We start from the raw sequence: 15,273 nt of genomic DNA on the forward strand, positions 1-15,273 counted from the left end.
TTCATCAATTAAATCAAAAGCTTTTAAGTACCAACAAGTCTTAATATGTTAAAGAAGTTTACTCCATGTCTTAATATGTCCAATTATCTTCTATAACCTATCTTCACTTATTATTTATATATTTCTTCTTTAATGAAATTAAGATTATTAGTGTTGCATATATAAAATTTAAACAATAATTTATAGGAGCGTAATCTCATTCAAATTGATTTATTTTTAACCTATATTTTTCTTTAATTTTTAAAAATCAAATTATAATTTTCATTGAAAATTTCCAATTATTATAAATAAAATAAAACTCTACATTAGAAACAAATATATATTTTTACATAATAATGAAAAAAAATTGAAAGAATGATTTTTAAAAAAAATATATTAGTATACAATTTCAAATTAAATTCTTCAGTGGTTTAGTGTGTGGTCAACGGAACTGAAATTCTAGCTACGAATTATATATAAATATATATGCGCCTGTCTCACATGGTAAATGAAAAACGATTCTAATTTAGAAAAAAAATAATCATAATTACCATTTCTAATGAAGGGTTTACCACGAAGGTGAACGAGAGAAACGCGTACGATTGTGATTGGGCGTTTATTTTCACTTGGATTCCACTGATTCCATTTTCATTTTCGAAGGTCTTCTCTGCTATTGCTCGTATCAGTGCTCAGCCATGGAGAGCGCGGTGGATCCTTCTCGGGGGTTCATGAAGGACGTGAAGCGTGTGATCATCAAAGTTGGCACCGCGGTGGTCACTCGCGAAGAAGGAAGGTTAGCGGTTGGAAGATTGGGAGCTCTGTGCGAGCAGATTAAGCAACTCAACTCTCTCGGATACGACATTATACTCGTCTCCTCTGGCGCCGTCGGTATTGGCCGCCAAAGGCTACGTTTCCGTAAATTAATCAACAGCAGCTTCGCCGACCTTCAGAAACCCCAACTCGAACTCGACGGCAAGGCCTGCGCCGCCGTTGGACAGAACAGTCTCATGGCTCTCTACGATACGCTGTTCACTCAGGTAAGTAAATATTTGTAATTACTATTGCATTAATTAGTAGTTACGTTCATCAACAAAATTTAGATTCAGTTTCGTGGATTTTGATTTCGATTTAGAATTACAGTTTTACATTGGCAATATTTTGCGTCTTGCACTAAAACCTTGTGTGTGAGAAACTGAAATTTATTAGGAGAATAACACTAGCGTCTAAATTTTAATTTTCATTTCGCGGTTTCAGCTCGATGTGACATCGGCTCAGCTTCTTGTGACGGATAACGATTTTCGAGATAAGGATTTCAGGAAGCAGCTTACTGAGACTGTGAAGTCGCTGTTGGCGCTGAAGGTTATTCCGGTGTTCAATGAGAACGATGCCGTTAGTACCAGGAAGGCTCCCTATGAGGTTTGTTGACGACAATACCTAATTTTTTCGTGGAACCGATGAAAGAGTTTGAATGTGTTTTTCATAGTTTGTGGCATGATATGATCAAGGTTCCACCAACAAGAAAAATACCCAGGGGATTTGGACAATTTTCTGCTACTTATAGGAAAAGATAATAAGAAGCTGACTTTCATAAGTCATGATTGACTTAAACACACTTGAATTGACTCTTATTTAACTTCTTCAAAATCTGATTTTAATTTATGCATAAATTTTAACATATGAGAGACGATTAATTTCATTTTATCTTTTTGGTTTCTTCTCCTATGAGTATTTAGATTGATTTTTTATTCAAACAAGACCTTAATGTTGTGTTAGACTTGAATGTTGATTCTGTATCCAAGGATTATATTCTGAACATTTTGTTGGAATTCTGATCACTGGCATATACTCCTCCCTCATTTTATTTGTCTCTTTAAAATATCAAAAGCTTTAATTATTTTTTTATAATATCATCAAGCAATAAATACACCACTAAATGTAGCTATAACTGTGCAGTGTAGTTAATCATATATGAAATGAGAGTTTTTAGTTAGATAAGATTATTTTATCATGGGAATAGGTGTTATGAATTATTCGGTTAGATGTGTGTATTACACGAGAGGGAGGGAATAACAATTTTTATATAGGAAATAAAACTGTTTTTTTCCTTCAGCACAATTTTACTTGTTTGTTTGGAGATCAGAAATTTTACTTGTTTCATTTTGGCTTTAAAGTTTATTTTGGAGTTTGCTACCTGGATTGATTGCTTTATTATTTTCATTTCTATCTAGTTAAGTACATTAAGTGTTGTTAGCGCATTTTTTGTGCAGGATTCTTCTGGTATATTTTGGGATAATGATAGTTTATCTGCTTTATTAGCCTTGGAGTTAAAAGCCGATCTCCTTGTTTTGTTGAGTGATGTAGAAGGTCTTTACAGTGGCCCTCCAAGTGACCCACATTCAAAGCTTATTTATACATATAACAAGGAAAAACATCAGAATGAAATTACTTTTGGTGACAAGTCTAGAGTGGGAAGAGGCGGAATGACTGCCAAAGTAAAAGCTGCGGTTCATGCAGCTGATGCTGGCATTCCTGTTGTTATTACCAGGTGCACTATTACACCATATTGCTGAGAAATATTATTTCACTATTTCTGAGAAAGATTATTACTTCGATGCATTTTTTATCAGTGCCGTTTTCAATTAGAAATAGGTTAGTTATGTCTTGACATCTAAACAGACTGCTTCTTTACTCCTTATCCTTTCAATTTCTTTTCTTTTGGTCTTCTTGCCCACCACTTGTTTTGAGTTTGTAAATCTAAATGAAAATGGTGTGCATGCCCACATAGAGAATGAAAAAACCACTTTATGAGATCCCTCCTTTACTTTTTCATTTGTCGTTCTGCCCCAAGAAAACTGTGAGATCAAGTGTTAGAAGTAAACTTACTATATTGATGATCTTCTGTGCGAGTTGGTTTGTCCCTGTTTGTTTCTTTCACATTTTTTTTTCTCCTTACAGTGGTTTTGCACCTGAGAATATCATTAATGTGCTACAAGGACAACGTATAGGAACTCTCTTCCATAAAGATGCACATGAGTGGGCTCAAGTAAAAGAGGTTGATACACGTGAGATGGCTGTTGCGGCCAGGGAATGTTCCAGAAGGCTCCAGGTATCTTCACATTTATAAAATGTGTGAAATCGTGGATATTACTGAGATGTTAGTGAAGCAATTCTGATGTTTTAATTTCACTTTGTAGGCCTTATCTTCAGAGGAAAGGAAACAAATTTTACTTAAAATAGCTGATGCCCTGGAAGCAAATGAAAAAATAATCAGGATTGAAAATGAAGCTGATGTTACTGCTGCACAAGAAGCAGGATATGAAAAATCCTTGGTGGCTAGGCTAGCTTTAAAACCTGGGAAGGCAAGAAAGTCTCTTCTAGAAGAAATTATCCATATTTTAACAAACTGAAGAATTCATTATGATAAACTATGATAACTGACAGATTGCAAGTCTTGCAAACAACATGCGAATTATTGCCAATATGGAAGATCCAATTGGTCGAGTATTAAAACGTACTGAGGTAATGAGAAGTTGATTTGGAAATATATAGTTTAGATCATGGTATTAACAGGATATTCCAATCTTATAACTTTAGATAAGATAGAATTTTAGTGTGATTGTTGCTTTGTTCTAAACTAAGTTTTTTGTTTTTGTCTTAAGAATGAACAATTTTCTGTTGGACAGCAATTGTACAAATTTTTTTATATATTGATATATAAGGCTTCTGACAGCTACTTTTTTATTCAGCTTTCAGATGGGCTAATTTTAGAAAAGACATCATCTCCTTTGGGAGTGCTCCTTATTGTTTTTGAATCACGTCCTGATGCTCTTGTACAGGTGAATTAAACTTTTTTCATCTTTTATCTTTCTCTTTTCACCTTTGGTTTAAACTTGGTTAAGTACTTCAATTTTCCGGAAAGGAAAAACGTGCTGTCTCCATTTAACTCTGTACTCAGTGTTCGGCATTTACATTACATTCATTTGTTATCCTTGTTTACTTCTTCTGCTTATAGTATCAGGCTTTGAAGGTCTTAGGGAAGATCTATTTACCAAATGAGTGAGAGTTTTCAAACGAGCTTTATGATATCATGACTATGAAAAATTAACTAAGATTCATACGCTCCTTAGCAGTAAGAGTTGAAAGTACCTGCATAATAAAAAAAGTGGAACATTTTAATGCATAGACATTAGATAAGACATACGAGCTTTTTGTATTTTTATTCACTTCCTTCAATCAGTCATAATATACTACATCCTTGACATGTAATTTTCCATAATCTTGAAAATTGTTGTCCCAATGACTGATTGAGTATAATTTTTGACAGCCATATTTTTAATTACTGATGATTCTCTATGCCAATGTATTGCAACAGGGTGGTATGCTGCGGTAATGAATTTCTTATTTCATATTGTTCCCATTAATTAGGAGCATAATATTTTTTACTTCTATTATGTTTTATTTTCCTTTCCTTTTTTTTTTTTTACTTTTATGCATAGGTTTGTAATTATTAAATTAAGATTTTTTTTACTTGTCACTTTTGATCTGTAATGGGATTAATGTTATGGTATGAATGAGGTTTTGGAGCTTAAAGCAGTTATGTTGTGTTTGTATTATATGCTGTCTATTTACATTTTAGTGGTAGTTTATTATCATCTGTACAGATAGCTTCATTGGCAATCCGAAGTGGGAATGGGCTTCTCTTGAAAGGTGGCAAAGAAGCTAAACGATCAAATGCAATTTTGCACAAAGTTTGGTTCCAAATAAATTAATCTCTAAACTATTTCCTGTTTAAATTTGATTTGTTCACAGTCGCCATTAATAAAATATTTATGGGGTGATTCTGTATGCCTGAGATGCAGGTAATTATTGAGGCCATACCAGATAATGTTGGTGGAAAACTTATAGGACTTGTGACCTCAAGGGAAGAAATCCCTGAGCTGCTTAAGGTGAATTTATTAGTGAACCTTGATTTCATTTTATACACTTATTCCCCTTAAGCATTAGCACCTTCTTGTTGAACTTTCAGCTGGATGATGTAATTGATCTGGTAATTCCAAGAGGCAGTAACAAACTTGTTTCTCAGATCAAGAGTTCAACTAAAATTCCTGTTTTAGGTCATGCTGGTAAGACCATTATGCTAATGTTTAAATATAGCATTAGTTGAGCTTTATTGTGTACTGTGTAATTTTTTGGTTCCTCAAGGTTTTTCAAGTAAATTAATTCCTTTATATTTTAAATCAAACAAATTTAGTTGAGCTTTATTGTGTACTTTATATTTCCCTAACTTTCTAACTATTCGGAATAAAATAATAATTTGAGTTTTAGTTGAAAATATTTGACAAAAGGAAATTTTGCTTAATTTAAAAATAAAATGTACTTGGCTTGAATAAAATCTGAGAGATCAAAACCTTACACATCCCAAACTTAATGGGCCAAAAGTGTAGTTAAGCTATGAATATAGTGTATAAACGGTGCTTGTTATGGTATGGTAAACCATATGACTATTTAATTTTTTGGACTAATAAACTGTGCTGTTACTAAACCAGATGGAATTTGCCATGTCTATGTTGATAAGTCTGCTAATGTGGAGATGGCAAAGCGGATTGTATTAGATGCAAAAATTGATTATCCGGCAGCCTGCAATGCCATGGTAAACTAAATGCTCTAATGACTCTACAAGATTGGTAAAGCTAGCATTATCGGCTGTATATAACTTCTGTTTTCAAATTTCAACTTCAGGAAACACTTCTTATCCACAAGGATTTGATAGAGAAAGGTTGGCTCAATGAGATCATTCTTGACCTTCGTACTGAAGGTATGATTTCTAGCCGCCGTTCCTCTTATTCTGACGTTTTTCAACTACATATAGTGCACGTACTTGGAATACTTGACAAAACTGAATTTTGTTAAATGGATAATTAGGAACTCTGTAGTATGTTTTCTTGAAATGCTATCAATAATCCTCTAACACTAATTGAAATTTATTAGGACTCAATTATTTGAATTCACTTTCTCGTTTGAATTTTACTTAATAATTTCCTGATTTTCAATAAATGTCAACCAAGTGTATTTGAATGTGATAGAGAGTGTATTGCTAGCACTTCTGTTTTCTTGAATTCTCTTTAGCAAGTTATGGTGAGAAGATAAACATCAATGCAACTTGATCTTCATAGTGCTAATGCTAACTTTCAGTAGTGCTAGATTGATTTACATTACATGGCTAGTTCCTGGATCCAAGTTATTGTGGACAAGTTCTACCGTTTTTAATGGTTTTGAGTTTGTCTACATATTATCTATCCTGTGAATATTTCTAAAATGAGCATTCCTGTTTAAAAAGCTTTGTTCTTTCAAAAAGACCTTGGTGACATTGAATTGTAAATGTTGATTAAGAATTAATATATAAATGTGTTACCTAGTTTTTGCTTTTGTCGATTCAAAAATATTCTAGCCATTAAAATGATCCTTTAGGCATTTAGAACTGAAAGGCAGCTCCGAGGTTTAGTCAGTTGTCCTTTTATGGACTCCAGTTTACATCCTTACTGGACTGGTGAGTTATTTCTTGGCATCGTTTTTAACATATAAAAGCTTAGGTAATTGAGGTCCATTTAGGTACAAATTATACCAATTTTAAGGTATTATCTTTTATAGTTTTTGGAACAACTAAAATATGTAGATTTATGCAGGCGTTATATTATATGGAGGACCTGTGGCAAGTTCTCTGTTAAATATTCCACAAGCACATTCATTTCATCACGAGTACAGTTCGCTGGCTTGCACCGTCGAAATTGTGGATGACGTGTATGCAGCTATTGATCATATAAATCTGTATGGAAGGCACGTCGTCGTTTTCTGCTTGATAATGTCGAATTATATTCTTGCTTTAATTTATCTTTGCTGTTCTCCATTTCAGTTGACATCTATGGCAGAGTATCTCATCTTCTGTTTTTTTTTTTTTATGCCAGTGCACATACTGATTCGATCGTTGCTGAAGATAACGAAGTAGCTAATGTGTTTCTACGCCAAGTAGACAGGTAACTTTTGAAATATCTTATTTTTTTATTTAACAAATAAATATTTCACGGAAATAATATAAAAGATTTCTCTCTTAATTTTCTATTTTGCTGCTTCTTATTCTCTACGATTTGACAAAGTTGCTCATATGTAAATATTAAACAAACATTTTCTTTAAATTATTCACTTCTTTCCAAGAAGATATCAACTGATATAGAATAGCATAAACTTCTCTGCAACCAAAATAAACGAAAGAAGACAAAAGAGGCAAATACACGCCAAAAAACCTATTTTACTCTTTTTGTCACTCTTTAAACTCTTCATTTTTGACCTATGTATGATCATATCATCAACACATGGGTGCAATAGCATTTATGTAAATATTGTTTGTCTTGGCAGTGCTGCTGTTTTTCACAATGCAAGCACCAGATTCAGTGATGGGGCACGATTTGGACTAGGCGCAGAGGTAGAAATATTGTTTGCATTTTATAATCAATCTTTTCATTATGGTTGTTGATATAGTATGTAATTCCCTTTTGGTTTAATAGGTTGGAATTAGTACAAGCAGGATTCATGCTCGAGGTCCAGTAGGAGTTGAGGGATTGTTAACAACAAGATGGTATGAGCCGATGGTCAATTTACAGTGCTAAAATTACTACAATCAAAATTCAGTCATTCATTTGACAGTTGTCACTGATAGTGTAAACCGCATCTTAAATATCAATAACTTGCTGCAACACAATCACAGAAAGTAGCCAAATTAAAGATGTTGCACCTGCACGTTTTTAATGGAATATATCTTATAAGGCTACTCTAGAGTTTAGAATACGTTCTTAAGCCATGCATGAATCTTGAATTTCATCACAAACAATCATTTTATAATAAACCTCCATGTTATGTGGTGCTTCCTTCGTGTTTTACGTATTGTCTTTTGCCTTCTACATACGCAGGATACTAAAAGGAAGGGGACAAGTGGTAGATGGTGATAGAAGCGTTGTCTACACCCACAAAGACCTTGCAATTTAATTTTAATGGTGCTTTGATTCCTTTTGTAGCCTTTTCGTTTGTTTTTTTTTCATGTAGAGAACGGCATTTGTACGGTTAAATAAAACCGGGTAATTTATATCATTTGCTTGTTCCTTTTTGTCTAGAATCTTTACTGTCAACAATTATGGTCCACAATGTTTAACGATTCTTGAATGATTACAATTCAATTTAACGTTAATTGAATGACTGCAATTTCAATTTGAGTTAATTTTTATATGTACGATGCTGTAATTCTTCCACTTGAGACGGAACCCCTGGCATTCCAGGTTGGAATTGGTTAAAGTCCGGTTCCTATGCAAACCGACAGCTAATAGTGATGATCTTAAAAGTAATAATTTATTACATTTTGAAGAATTAAATTGAGAAATTATCGATTTGGACTTGACTTATCAGAAACCCTCATGCTAACTCGTTAAGAAAAGCAAAAGGGTTTCAGGAATATTTTTAACTGCAATTTTTTAAAAAGAAATGTATCAGTTTATAACAAGCTGAGAATTGATAACTTTCTAAAAGAAGACATACAGCAATTTACTCAATGGAAAATAAGAAAGGTTGAAAAACACTGAAGGCATGCAATCAAACATAAACCAACAATTTTCTCCATCAAACTTATTGCATCTAAATCAATTCAGCCAACACTTAAACGCATGATCTCCCTTCAATAGGTAATAGGAGCAGCGCTACAACTAAACCACTAAGATAAAATCTTTCGGTATTGTTTCCTTCAAATGTATAAGCAAATGATTACCCAAAATTTCAGCCACGACCATACTTTCTTCAAATTAAACGACCGCGGTAAGCACATAAGAAGACGTGAAGGCTCACGCTTGAACGAAGTTCTTGAGCTTATTCAGCCACACCAAGTACTCTTTACTGTCCTTGTTGATCATGTACTCATGCAAGAAATTGGTTGTGCTGGGTTTGATTCCTCTGATTTCCAAATACCTATGGAAAGACTTCTGCAAATTCTCATCCAAGTCCCTGTAGAAGACAATAAAACACAGTAAGTTCAATCATACAACACCTTACCACAACCACAAACAAAAAGTAAATTTTCCAAAGAGTTGAAGAAAGAAGGACGTACTGGAAGTCAGGTCCCTCATAGGCAATTTGATCCTCGGTAAGATCAGGATTCTTAACAGACAAACTGTCAATAACAATCTCATCAGGGTAACCCACACAGTTAAATTCTAGATAGGGTCCACCCTTCTTGTAAACACTGACCGAAAGTGGAATGCTAGACTGAGGAGCTCTTTCACCCTCATTATCGTCATCGTCGTCATTTCCTTCCCCAGTAACCAAATCAGGCATGTGAACCTCTACCTTAATTTCCTCATCTTGGTACGTTCTCTCGAGCGTTATAGTTTGATTTCCGGGACTATCAATTATTTTAAAGGGAAAATTACTCGGAACTCCTTCCTCCTATAAACCAAATCAACTTTCAGTACAAAAACACTCTCAAAGCTAAAACAACCATAGTTATTAACATGTATGAATTGCAAAGCAATGAAGATACTCACTGCGTTGTGATCGTCGGTTTCCTGGGCGCATGCGATTTCGGATTCGATGACTCGGAGAAGGTTCTCATCGGAGGTTGGTTTCTTCCGGGCAGCTGCAGAAGAAAAGTGAAACTTTGGAACAAACGAATCCTTGTGGTGGTTGATGGCCGAGAAAATTAACGTGCGGTGACCCAGGTGGTTATTCTTCGTCAATTGACCCGCCACAGCAAGAGCCCTCACAAAAGAACCCGACTTGCGAAGAATTGAGTTGAACGCCATAGCCAAACACGGAAGGGTTTTACTAGGGTTTTAGGACGTGGATTGGGAAATATTTTTAAGACATTTTAAATTTATATAGCTATCTTGACACGCAACTGTAAATCTGGGTCCGTTTCTGTTGGTTCAGCCCAATAACTGATACCCGAAATTCGTCCCATTTAGATACCATTTTATTTTTTGCACCACCATACTTTCCTTCTGCATCCCATAAATATGAAAAACCTCATTTTGCTCTTCTGATTTTTTTTTTTTTAATTTTAAAATCTGACAGCTTAAGAGATTGTGTAATGTGGAAGTTAAAAGGTGGGTTTTCAGATTATATAGTACCAAAATCAAAAGTCTCTTTCAAATTGAATAATTTATAAGTATTTTTTTTACATAAATAAGTTTTCGGTTGTCTAATCCGAAAAATAATTTTTTTATTTTTGGGTTACCCAATTTCAAAGTCATTTTTTCTATAAAAAGGTTTTGAATTATATAATTCAACTTGAAACTATTGGGAATAACCCAAAATCTATTTTTGTTTCCTCGTAAATATGTTATTTTGTGCTTTCCTTTCAAAGCAAACCCAACCATTACGAAAACCAAGGAATGTTTATGAAGACTGTCTCGAAATAAAGATGTCTATTATTCTTCAAGTGTATATTTGGGCCTACAGTTAGGAGTTCGGCCCAATAAAGGGTGCCGGGAATTTGCCCTATTTAAAAGCCCCCGATTATTGGTGAAATTTGATTTCCCGCTCTGAAAACCCTAACTACCTCTGAGATTGAGTGAACTGGGAAGGGAAGCAAGAGCGAATGGGGCAGAAACAGCGAGGAAGTTCTGATGTCGACAACGAAGTGAAGAAACGGCGACGTGTCGGTTTCTCAGTAATAGGTGAGTTTCACTTATTTTGTAGTACTTATTGTGTTGAATTATTCATTTCATGGGGCTGCGACGTATATGAATATTTTGGTCGGGTTTTGTAGATGATGGAGTTGAGGCCAAAGATTGCATCACAATCTACCTAGGTATGCTTAAAATACGCGATAATTTTGTCATGTTGCTCTGTAGTTCTTAATTTGGATGGTTATAGTGTAACTTGAGTATGTAATGGTCAAAGGTGGTTTCTTTGGAAATGGGTTGCTGACCTTATGATTTTGCTAATTATGTGTGGGGTGTCTCTTTTCTTGTCAATGACCTCTTTTGAGCTTGGTTTGCTAAGGGCTTGATCTTGCTAATCAATTTCTACTCAAGTTCGTTTATGTGGTCTTTAGTGCTCTTTAGTTTCTTTGCTCATTTCTTCGAGTTGCTTGTGAATATGTTGTAATTCTGCAGCTGCATTGTATACTTTAATTTTAATATTTATTTAATGTCTGCTACTATTGTACAGTTTCAAGCAAGGAAGAATTTGATGCTCCTGAAAGCTTTGTCATTCATCCTGTTGATTTGAATAACTATTTTAATGATGATGGAAAAATTTATGGCTACGAGGGTTTGAAGGTTAGATTCATTTTTAACAACAGTAAATTTATTTATTGAAAAATAACTGTATTTGAATGTTTTATATGATACGGTGTCTTATTTTTTTCAGCTGTTTTGAATTTGTTTTACAGATTACCATCTGGGTTAGCAGCATATCTTTTTACTCATATGCTGATATTGCATTTCTAAGTTCATCTGATGTAAGTTCTGAAATTTTGACTAATGGGAAAAATCATATGTATGTTCAAAATTTTAATTTGTTATGCATCAAGCATTATGACTGACTTTTTTTTTTAATTTGCTCAATTTTTTAAGCGAGGCAAAGGTATCACTGATCTAAAATCTGCTCTTCAGGTACGCATCAATATCACCTGGGGTGACCACTAACACCTTGTGCTCTGTCATGACATTGCCACTTGTTTATTGTTTGTGTAGACAATTTTTGCTGAGACTCTTGTTGATAGCAAGGATGAATTCCTTCAAAAATTTATGGTGGATAACGATTTTGTTAGGTATTTTGTCTTTATTATGCTGTACATTCAACACAAAAGCAACACACTTGCCATGCAAGTTTTCTTTCCTTAGTAATGTTTGGAAACTGATTTATAAAATTGGAGGGTTGTGGATGATTTTTTAATTGATTTGCAGAACAAACATCTCAGAGGGAGAAGTTTTGAAGCACAAAGCTTTCAAGGAGAAGATTTGTGATTCTAATCAGCATACAGATTCATCTGCTTCAAATGTTGAGGTTGTATTTACATTTAGGCTCAATGTATTGCTCTTTGGTCAAGAGTTAGGCTGTATGATTATCTTAAACAAATGTTTTCCAAATTTCTAGTGCAGTCTTGTGAAGTCTCAAGTTAATTCTGTTTCACTACATTGAAGGAGTGGAATATGTAATCGGCCTATGTTAGTGTGTGATGATGCTGAATTGCTTATGGTGGTTTATAATAACGCTATTCTTCTGGAAAACTTGCATGTCTGGTCAATTAAATTTTCTCCTTTCTTGGCATGAATAGATTTAGGCTAAAATGATTCTTGGAAAGTGAACTGTACCTGCCCACCTATTTGTGATTGTTATCGGTGATTTTTGCCAAATCTTCAGCTCTAAATTTTGATGGTTCTAATGGGAAAGTTCATCAAATAAGTCATGTGTCACACTTGTCTGTGGTGTTTTCATTCTCTGGTTAGCCAGTGGCCTAATGCGCTTATTATGTGACACTTGATATGCATATTTTAGGGGCATTTTGTGAAGATGAATGACATTTTTGTGTAACATCTGGGCCAGGTTGTCCGTTTGGTGGGAGGGAACATGGCTACTGGGCAACTTTACAGTCATCTAATACCCCTCACACTACTACTTGTTGATGGTAATTTTCACGTATTATACTACTTTATATGCCCTTGTTACAAACTGTTTAGATTGCATATTGTCGTAGCTGATATATTTTTACCTTGTTTGCCGTGTAGGAAGCAGTCCTATTGATGTTACTGATTCACAGTGGGAGATGTATGTTGTGTGTCAGACGACAACTGATCAGCAGGGAGAGATCCAATATAGGGTGATTGGTTTTTCTGCTGTTTATCGATTTTATCACTATCCTGATGATTCCAGATTGCGATTAAGTCAGGTTTGTAAGATGCTGGACATTCCGTAAATGCTGTTATGTCAAAATCAGTTATAACTTTTAACATGATCTTAAAGTTCTCTCAAATGCTTACTTTTGCCACCTTTTGACGATAATTGCTGTTTATGGCAGATACTGGTATTACCTCCGTACCAGCACAAGGGTTATGGTCGATTCCTTCTAGAGGTGCTTTATGATGTTGCAATAGCTGAAAATGTTTTTGATTTCACCGTAGAAGAGCCACTAGATCACTTCCAAATTGTCCGCACTTGTGTTGATACCCTTCGCCTTCTTCGATTTGACCCAATTCAGAATGTAGTTACAAAAGCTGTTTCCCTTCTAAAGCAAGGAAAGCTATCAAAGAAAACACATTGTCCTCGACTTTTGCCTCCTCTCAGTGCTGTGGAGGATGTAAGGAAAAGTCTGAAAATTAACAAGCAGCAGTTTCTCCAGTGTTGGGAGGTTTTGATCTACATTGGCCTTAATCCTGTTGACAAGTACACGGAGAACTTTGTTAGTATTATTTCCAACCATGTTAAGTATGACATCTTAGGGAAAGATTCTGGGACATCTGGGAAGCAACTTTTTGATGTACCAAGTGATGATCAGGAGATGTCATTTGTCATGTTCAGGTCAGAGGCCAACGAAGCTAGTAATACTGTGCAAATGGATGACAATCTGGCTAATCAAGAAGAGCAACTCCAGAAGTTAGTTCAGGAAAAGGTGAACCAAATTAAGTTGATTGCTGAAAAGGTGACCGTGCTGCATCTTAGGAAAAAAGGCGTGGCTGTTGATTAAATTTGTGCTTCTCAAGATAGCACGAGATAAACAGGTCTTTCTATAAGATTATGTAATTGGTTTTACTGGGGACCAATTATAGTTTGTATTTGTGGACAATCACTCGGTAACTATTTGGGTTCTTTGTTGTAGGCTTTATTTTAAGATTCTCCTGTTGTAGGTTGTGAAGGACCAGTGATCTATTGACCTGTAATTACTGAGTTACTGAGATTAACCAAAGCAAAGTCGATTGATTGACATTCAGTGGAGATTGTCCACTTCCAATACGTCTTGCTCGTACTTTTACCTTTGCAATTTATTTTCATCACTGAAAATCATGACACCAATTTTAAGAGAGACAAGTAGAGGTCGCCAAAGTTGGTCTTGATTTTTTATAATGTCAGCGGGTCTGACATAATTACTTTTTTTAAGTTACTTATTCTATTAAGAGTTATTTTAATGTCTTAAATTTTCCATTTAAAAAGAATTTAAAAGCTAGGCTTAACCGTAAGCAAGTTTAAATAGACGTATTGAGTCCAAAAGTAATCTAATGATATATGATTAAGGGCTGAGTCAAGAAAATTGTTTGGTTTGTCCTGATTAATCATGTAATTGCGGATCTGGATTTGTTAATGTCTTTAAGCTACCCATTAATTAAAAACCATTATTGACTAGAAAAACAAATTATCATTTTTTTAGTTGAATAGAAAATAAATTCACTACCATCCAAAGCGCCATATACTCACCCATTATTTTCTCTTTTGCTCTTTCTGTCACTTTCTCTTTTTTCATAAAGCAATGCCTCGTATTATTTTTTAAAATGTTTTTGTGGGAAGTTTATATGTGTAGCATTTTCATTTGTCCTGAACAAGAAAAATTGCTGCAATAATGAATGATGCTCCACTTCTATCCACCGTGTTGAAAGTTTTGTAATATAGTCGAACGTAAAGGCAAGGCCGTACAACCAAAAGTTTCTGTTCATGTTATGTGACATGACTTCAGGGACACTTATCCAAAAATTTAGGGGCCAGGCATGTGCGCAAACGTACCACAATCACAGGCGAAAAATAGTAGATAAAAAAGTTTAAATAAGTTGATTTTTCAAATTTTGGCTGGACTTCAAATCTCAAACAAGGTCGTAGATTTCTGTATAAAAGGAATCAAATTTGATTTTCCATCACTCCGGAAAATTTCTGCATGAAATGATCCAAAAGGAGATACGACTTACCAGGTTACCCATGCTTGAGTAATGCATGACCTTCTTGGTTAGTGAAAAAGAGAATTTGTATATGGAAATATATATTTAAGAGATAAATTTTAAATTAAAATAGTAGTATAACTTTATCCAATGATAAAACCCTCTTGCACATCAATCAACCGAAAGGATAAAAATCGAAACTTCCAGTAATTTTTATTTCAATGGATAAGATGAGTAAGAATTCATTAATAAATTATGCTCACAATTATTTCCAAAGATATTTTGGCAGTGATTTTGGTTCATTATGGTCCCTCCATCACATGGTTTTGCCAGTAGATATAGGCCTCACTCACTCGTTCGACCCCATAATATATAAATGTTCTTTTTATAT

The 15,273-nt window shown here is 34.5% G+C and overlaps 3 protein-coding genes across 5 annotated transcripts; 2 read left to right on the forward strand and 1 right to left on the reverse strand.

Annotated features, from left to right (window-relative positions):
• The first annotated feature begins 522 nt into the window (after positions 1–522).
• On the forward strand, positions 523–8,118 carry LOC108338195 (delta-1-pyrroline-5-carboxylate synthase). 3 transcript variants are annotated; one of them, XM_017574941.2, is made up of 17 exons: positions 525–1,016; positions 1,234–1,395; positions 2,247–2,524; positions 2,935–3,085; positions 3,174–3,338; positions 3,421–3,498; positions 3,726–3,815; positions 4,641–4,727; positions 4,839–4,925; positions 5,006–5,102; positions 5,526–5,629; positions 5,719–5,794; positions 6,663–6,813; positions 6,942–7,010; positions 7,390–7,456; positions 7,539–7,609; positions 7,941–8,118. In XM_017574941.2, the coding sequence occupies exons 1-17, from the start codon at positions 675–677 to the stop codon at positions 8,014–8,016; spliced, it is 2,151 nt and encodes a 716-aa protein (XP_017430430.2). In that variant the 5' UTR covers positions 525–674; the 3' UTR covers positions 8,017–8,118. The 3 variants fall into 3 exon arrangements, with proteins under 3 accessions (XP_052735828.1, XP_017430431.2, XP_017430430.2); XM_017574942.2 differs by lacking the exon at positions 4,641–4,727 and having other exon boundaries at positions 524–1,016; XM_052879868.1 differs by lacking the exons at positions 5,526–5,629; positions 5,719–5,794 and having other exon boundaries at positions 523–1,016.
• A 446-nt stretch (positions 8,119–8,564) lies between these two features.
• Positions 8,565–9,869, reverse strand: LOC108337310 (uncharacterized protein At2g39795, mitochondrial). Its single transcript, XM_017573806.2, has 3 exons — positions 9,558–9,869; positions 9,122–9,459; positions 8,565–9,018 (listed from the first exon to the last, which is right to left on the reverse strand). Exons 1-3 carry the CDS (start codon positions 9,813–9,815, stop codon positions 8,859–8,861), a joined length of 756 nt encoding a protein of 251 aa, XP_017429295.1. The 5' UTR covers positions 9,816–9,869; the 3' UTR covers positions 8,565–8,858.
• A 631-nt stretch (positions 9,870–10,500) lies between these two features.
• Positions 10,501–13,969, forward strand: LOC108336356 (histone acetyltransferase type B catalytic subunit). Its single transcript, XM_017572783.2, has 10 exons — positions 10,501–10,691; positions 10,784–10,825; positions 11,188–11,297; positions 11,411–11,479; positions 11,595–11,633; positions 11,715–11,791; positions 11,928–12,027; positions 12,568–12,649; positions 12,750–12,910; positions 13,040–13,969. The coding sequence occupies exons 1-10, from the start codon at positions 10,613–10,615 to the stop codon at positions 13,703–13,705; spliced, it is 1,425 nt and encodes a 474-aa protein (XP_017428272.2). The 5' UTR covers positions 10,501–10,612; the 3' UTR covers positions 13,706–13,969.
• The last annotated feature ends 1,304 nt before the right edge of the window (positions 13,970–15,273 follow it).

Source organism: Vigna angularis, chromosome 7 (assembly GCF_016808095.1).
Source record: "Vigna angularis cultivar LongXiaoDou No.4 chromosome 7, ASM1680809v1, whole genome shotgun sequence".
In the NCBI taxonomy this organism is placed as follows: domain Eukaryota; kingdom Viridiplantae; phylum Streptophyta; class Magnoliopsida; order Fabales; family Fabaceae; genus Vigna; species Vigna angularis.

Bases quoted from the DNA above. Each gene is read 5' to 3' on its own strand.
- LOC108338195 (XM_017574941.2), top strand. From the start codon at position 675: ATGGAGAGCGCGGTGGATCCTTCTCGGGGGTTCATGAAGGACGTGAAG. The intron at 3,499-3,725 runs GTAATGAGAAGT...TTTTTTATTCAG, and splicing joins GAGTATTAAAACGTACTGAG to CTTTCAGATGGGCTAATTTT. The intron at 7,457-7,538 runs GTAGAAATATTG...TTGGTTTAATAG, and splicing joins GATTTGGACTAGGCGCAGAG to GTTGGAATTAGTACAAGCAG.
- LOC108336356 (XM_017572783.2), top strand. From the start codon at position 10,613: ATGGGGCAGAAACAGCGAGGAAGTTCTGATGTCGACAACGAAGTGAAG. The intron at 10,826-11,187 runs GTATGCTTAAAA...ACTATTGTACAG, and splicing joins TTGCATCACAATCTACCTAG to TTTCAAGCAAGGAAGAATTT. The intron at 11,634-11,714 runs GTACGCATCAAT...TTGTTTGTGTAG, and splicing joins ATCTAAAATCTGCTCTTCAG to ACAATTTTTGCTGAGACTCT.
- LOC108337310 (XM_017573806.2), bottom strand. From the start codon at position 9,815: ATGGCGTTCAACTCAATTCTTCGCAAGTCGGGTTCTTTTGTGAGGGCT. The intron at 9,460-9,557 runs GTGAGTATCTTC...TTTGGTTTATAG, and splicing joins AAACCGACGATCACAACGCA to GAGGAAGGAGTTCCGAGTAA. The intron at 9,019-9,121 runs GTACGTCCTTCT...TGTCTTCTACAG, and splicing joins TATGAGGGACCTGACTTCCA to GGACTTGGATGAGAATTTGC.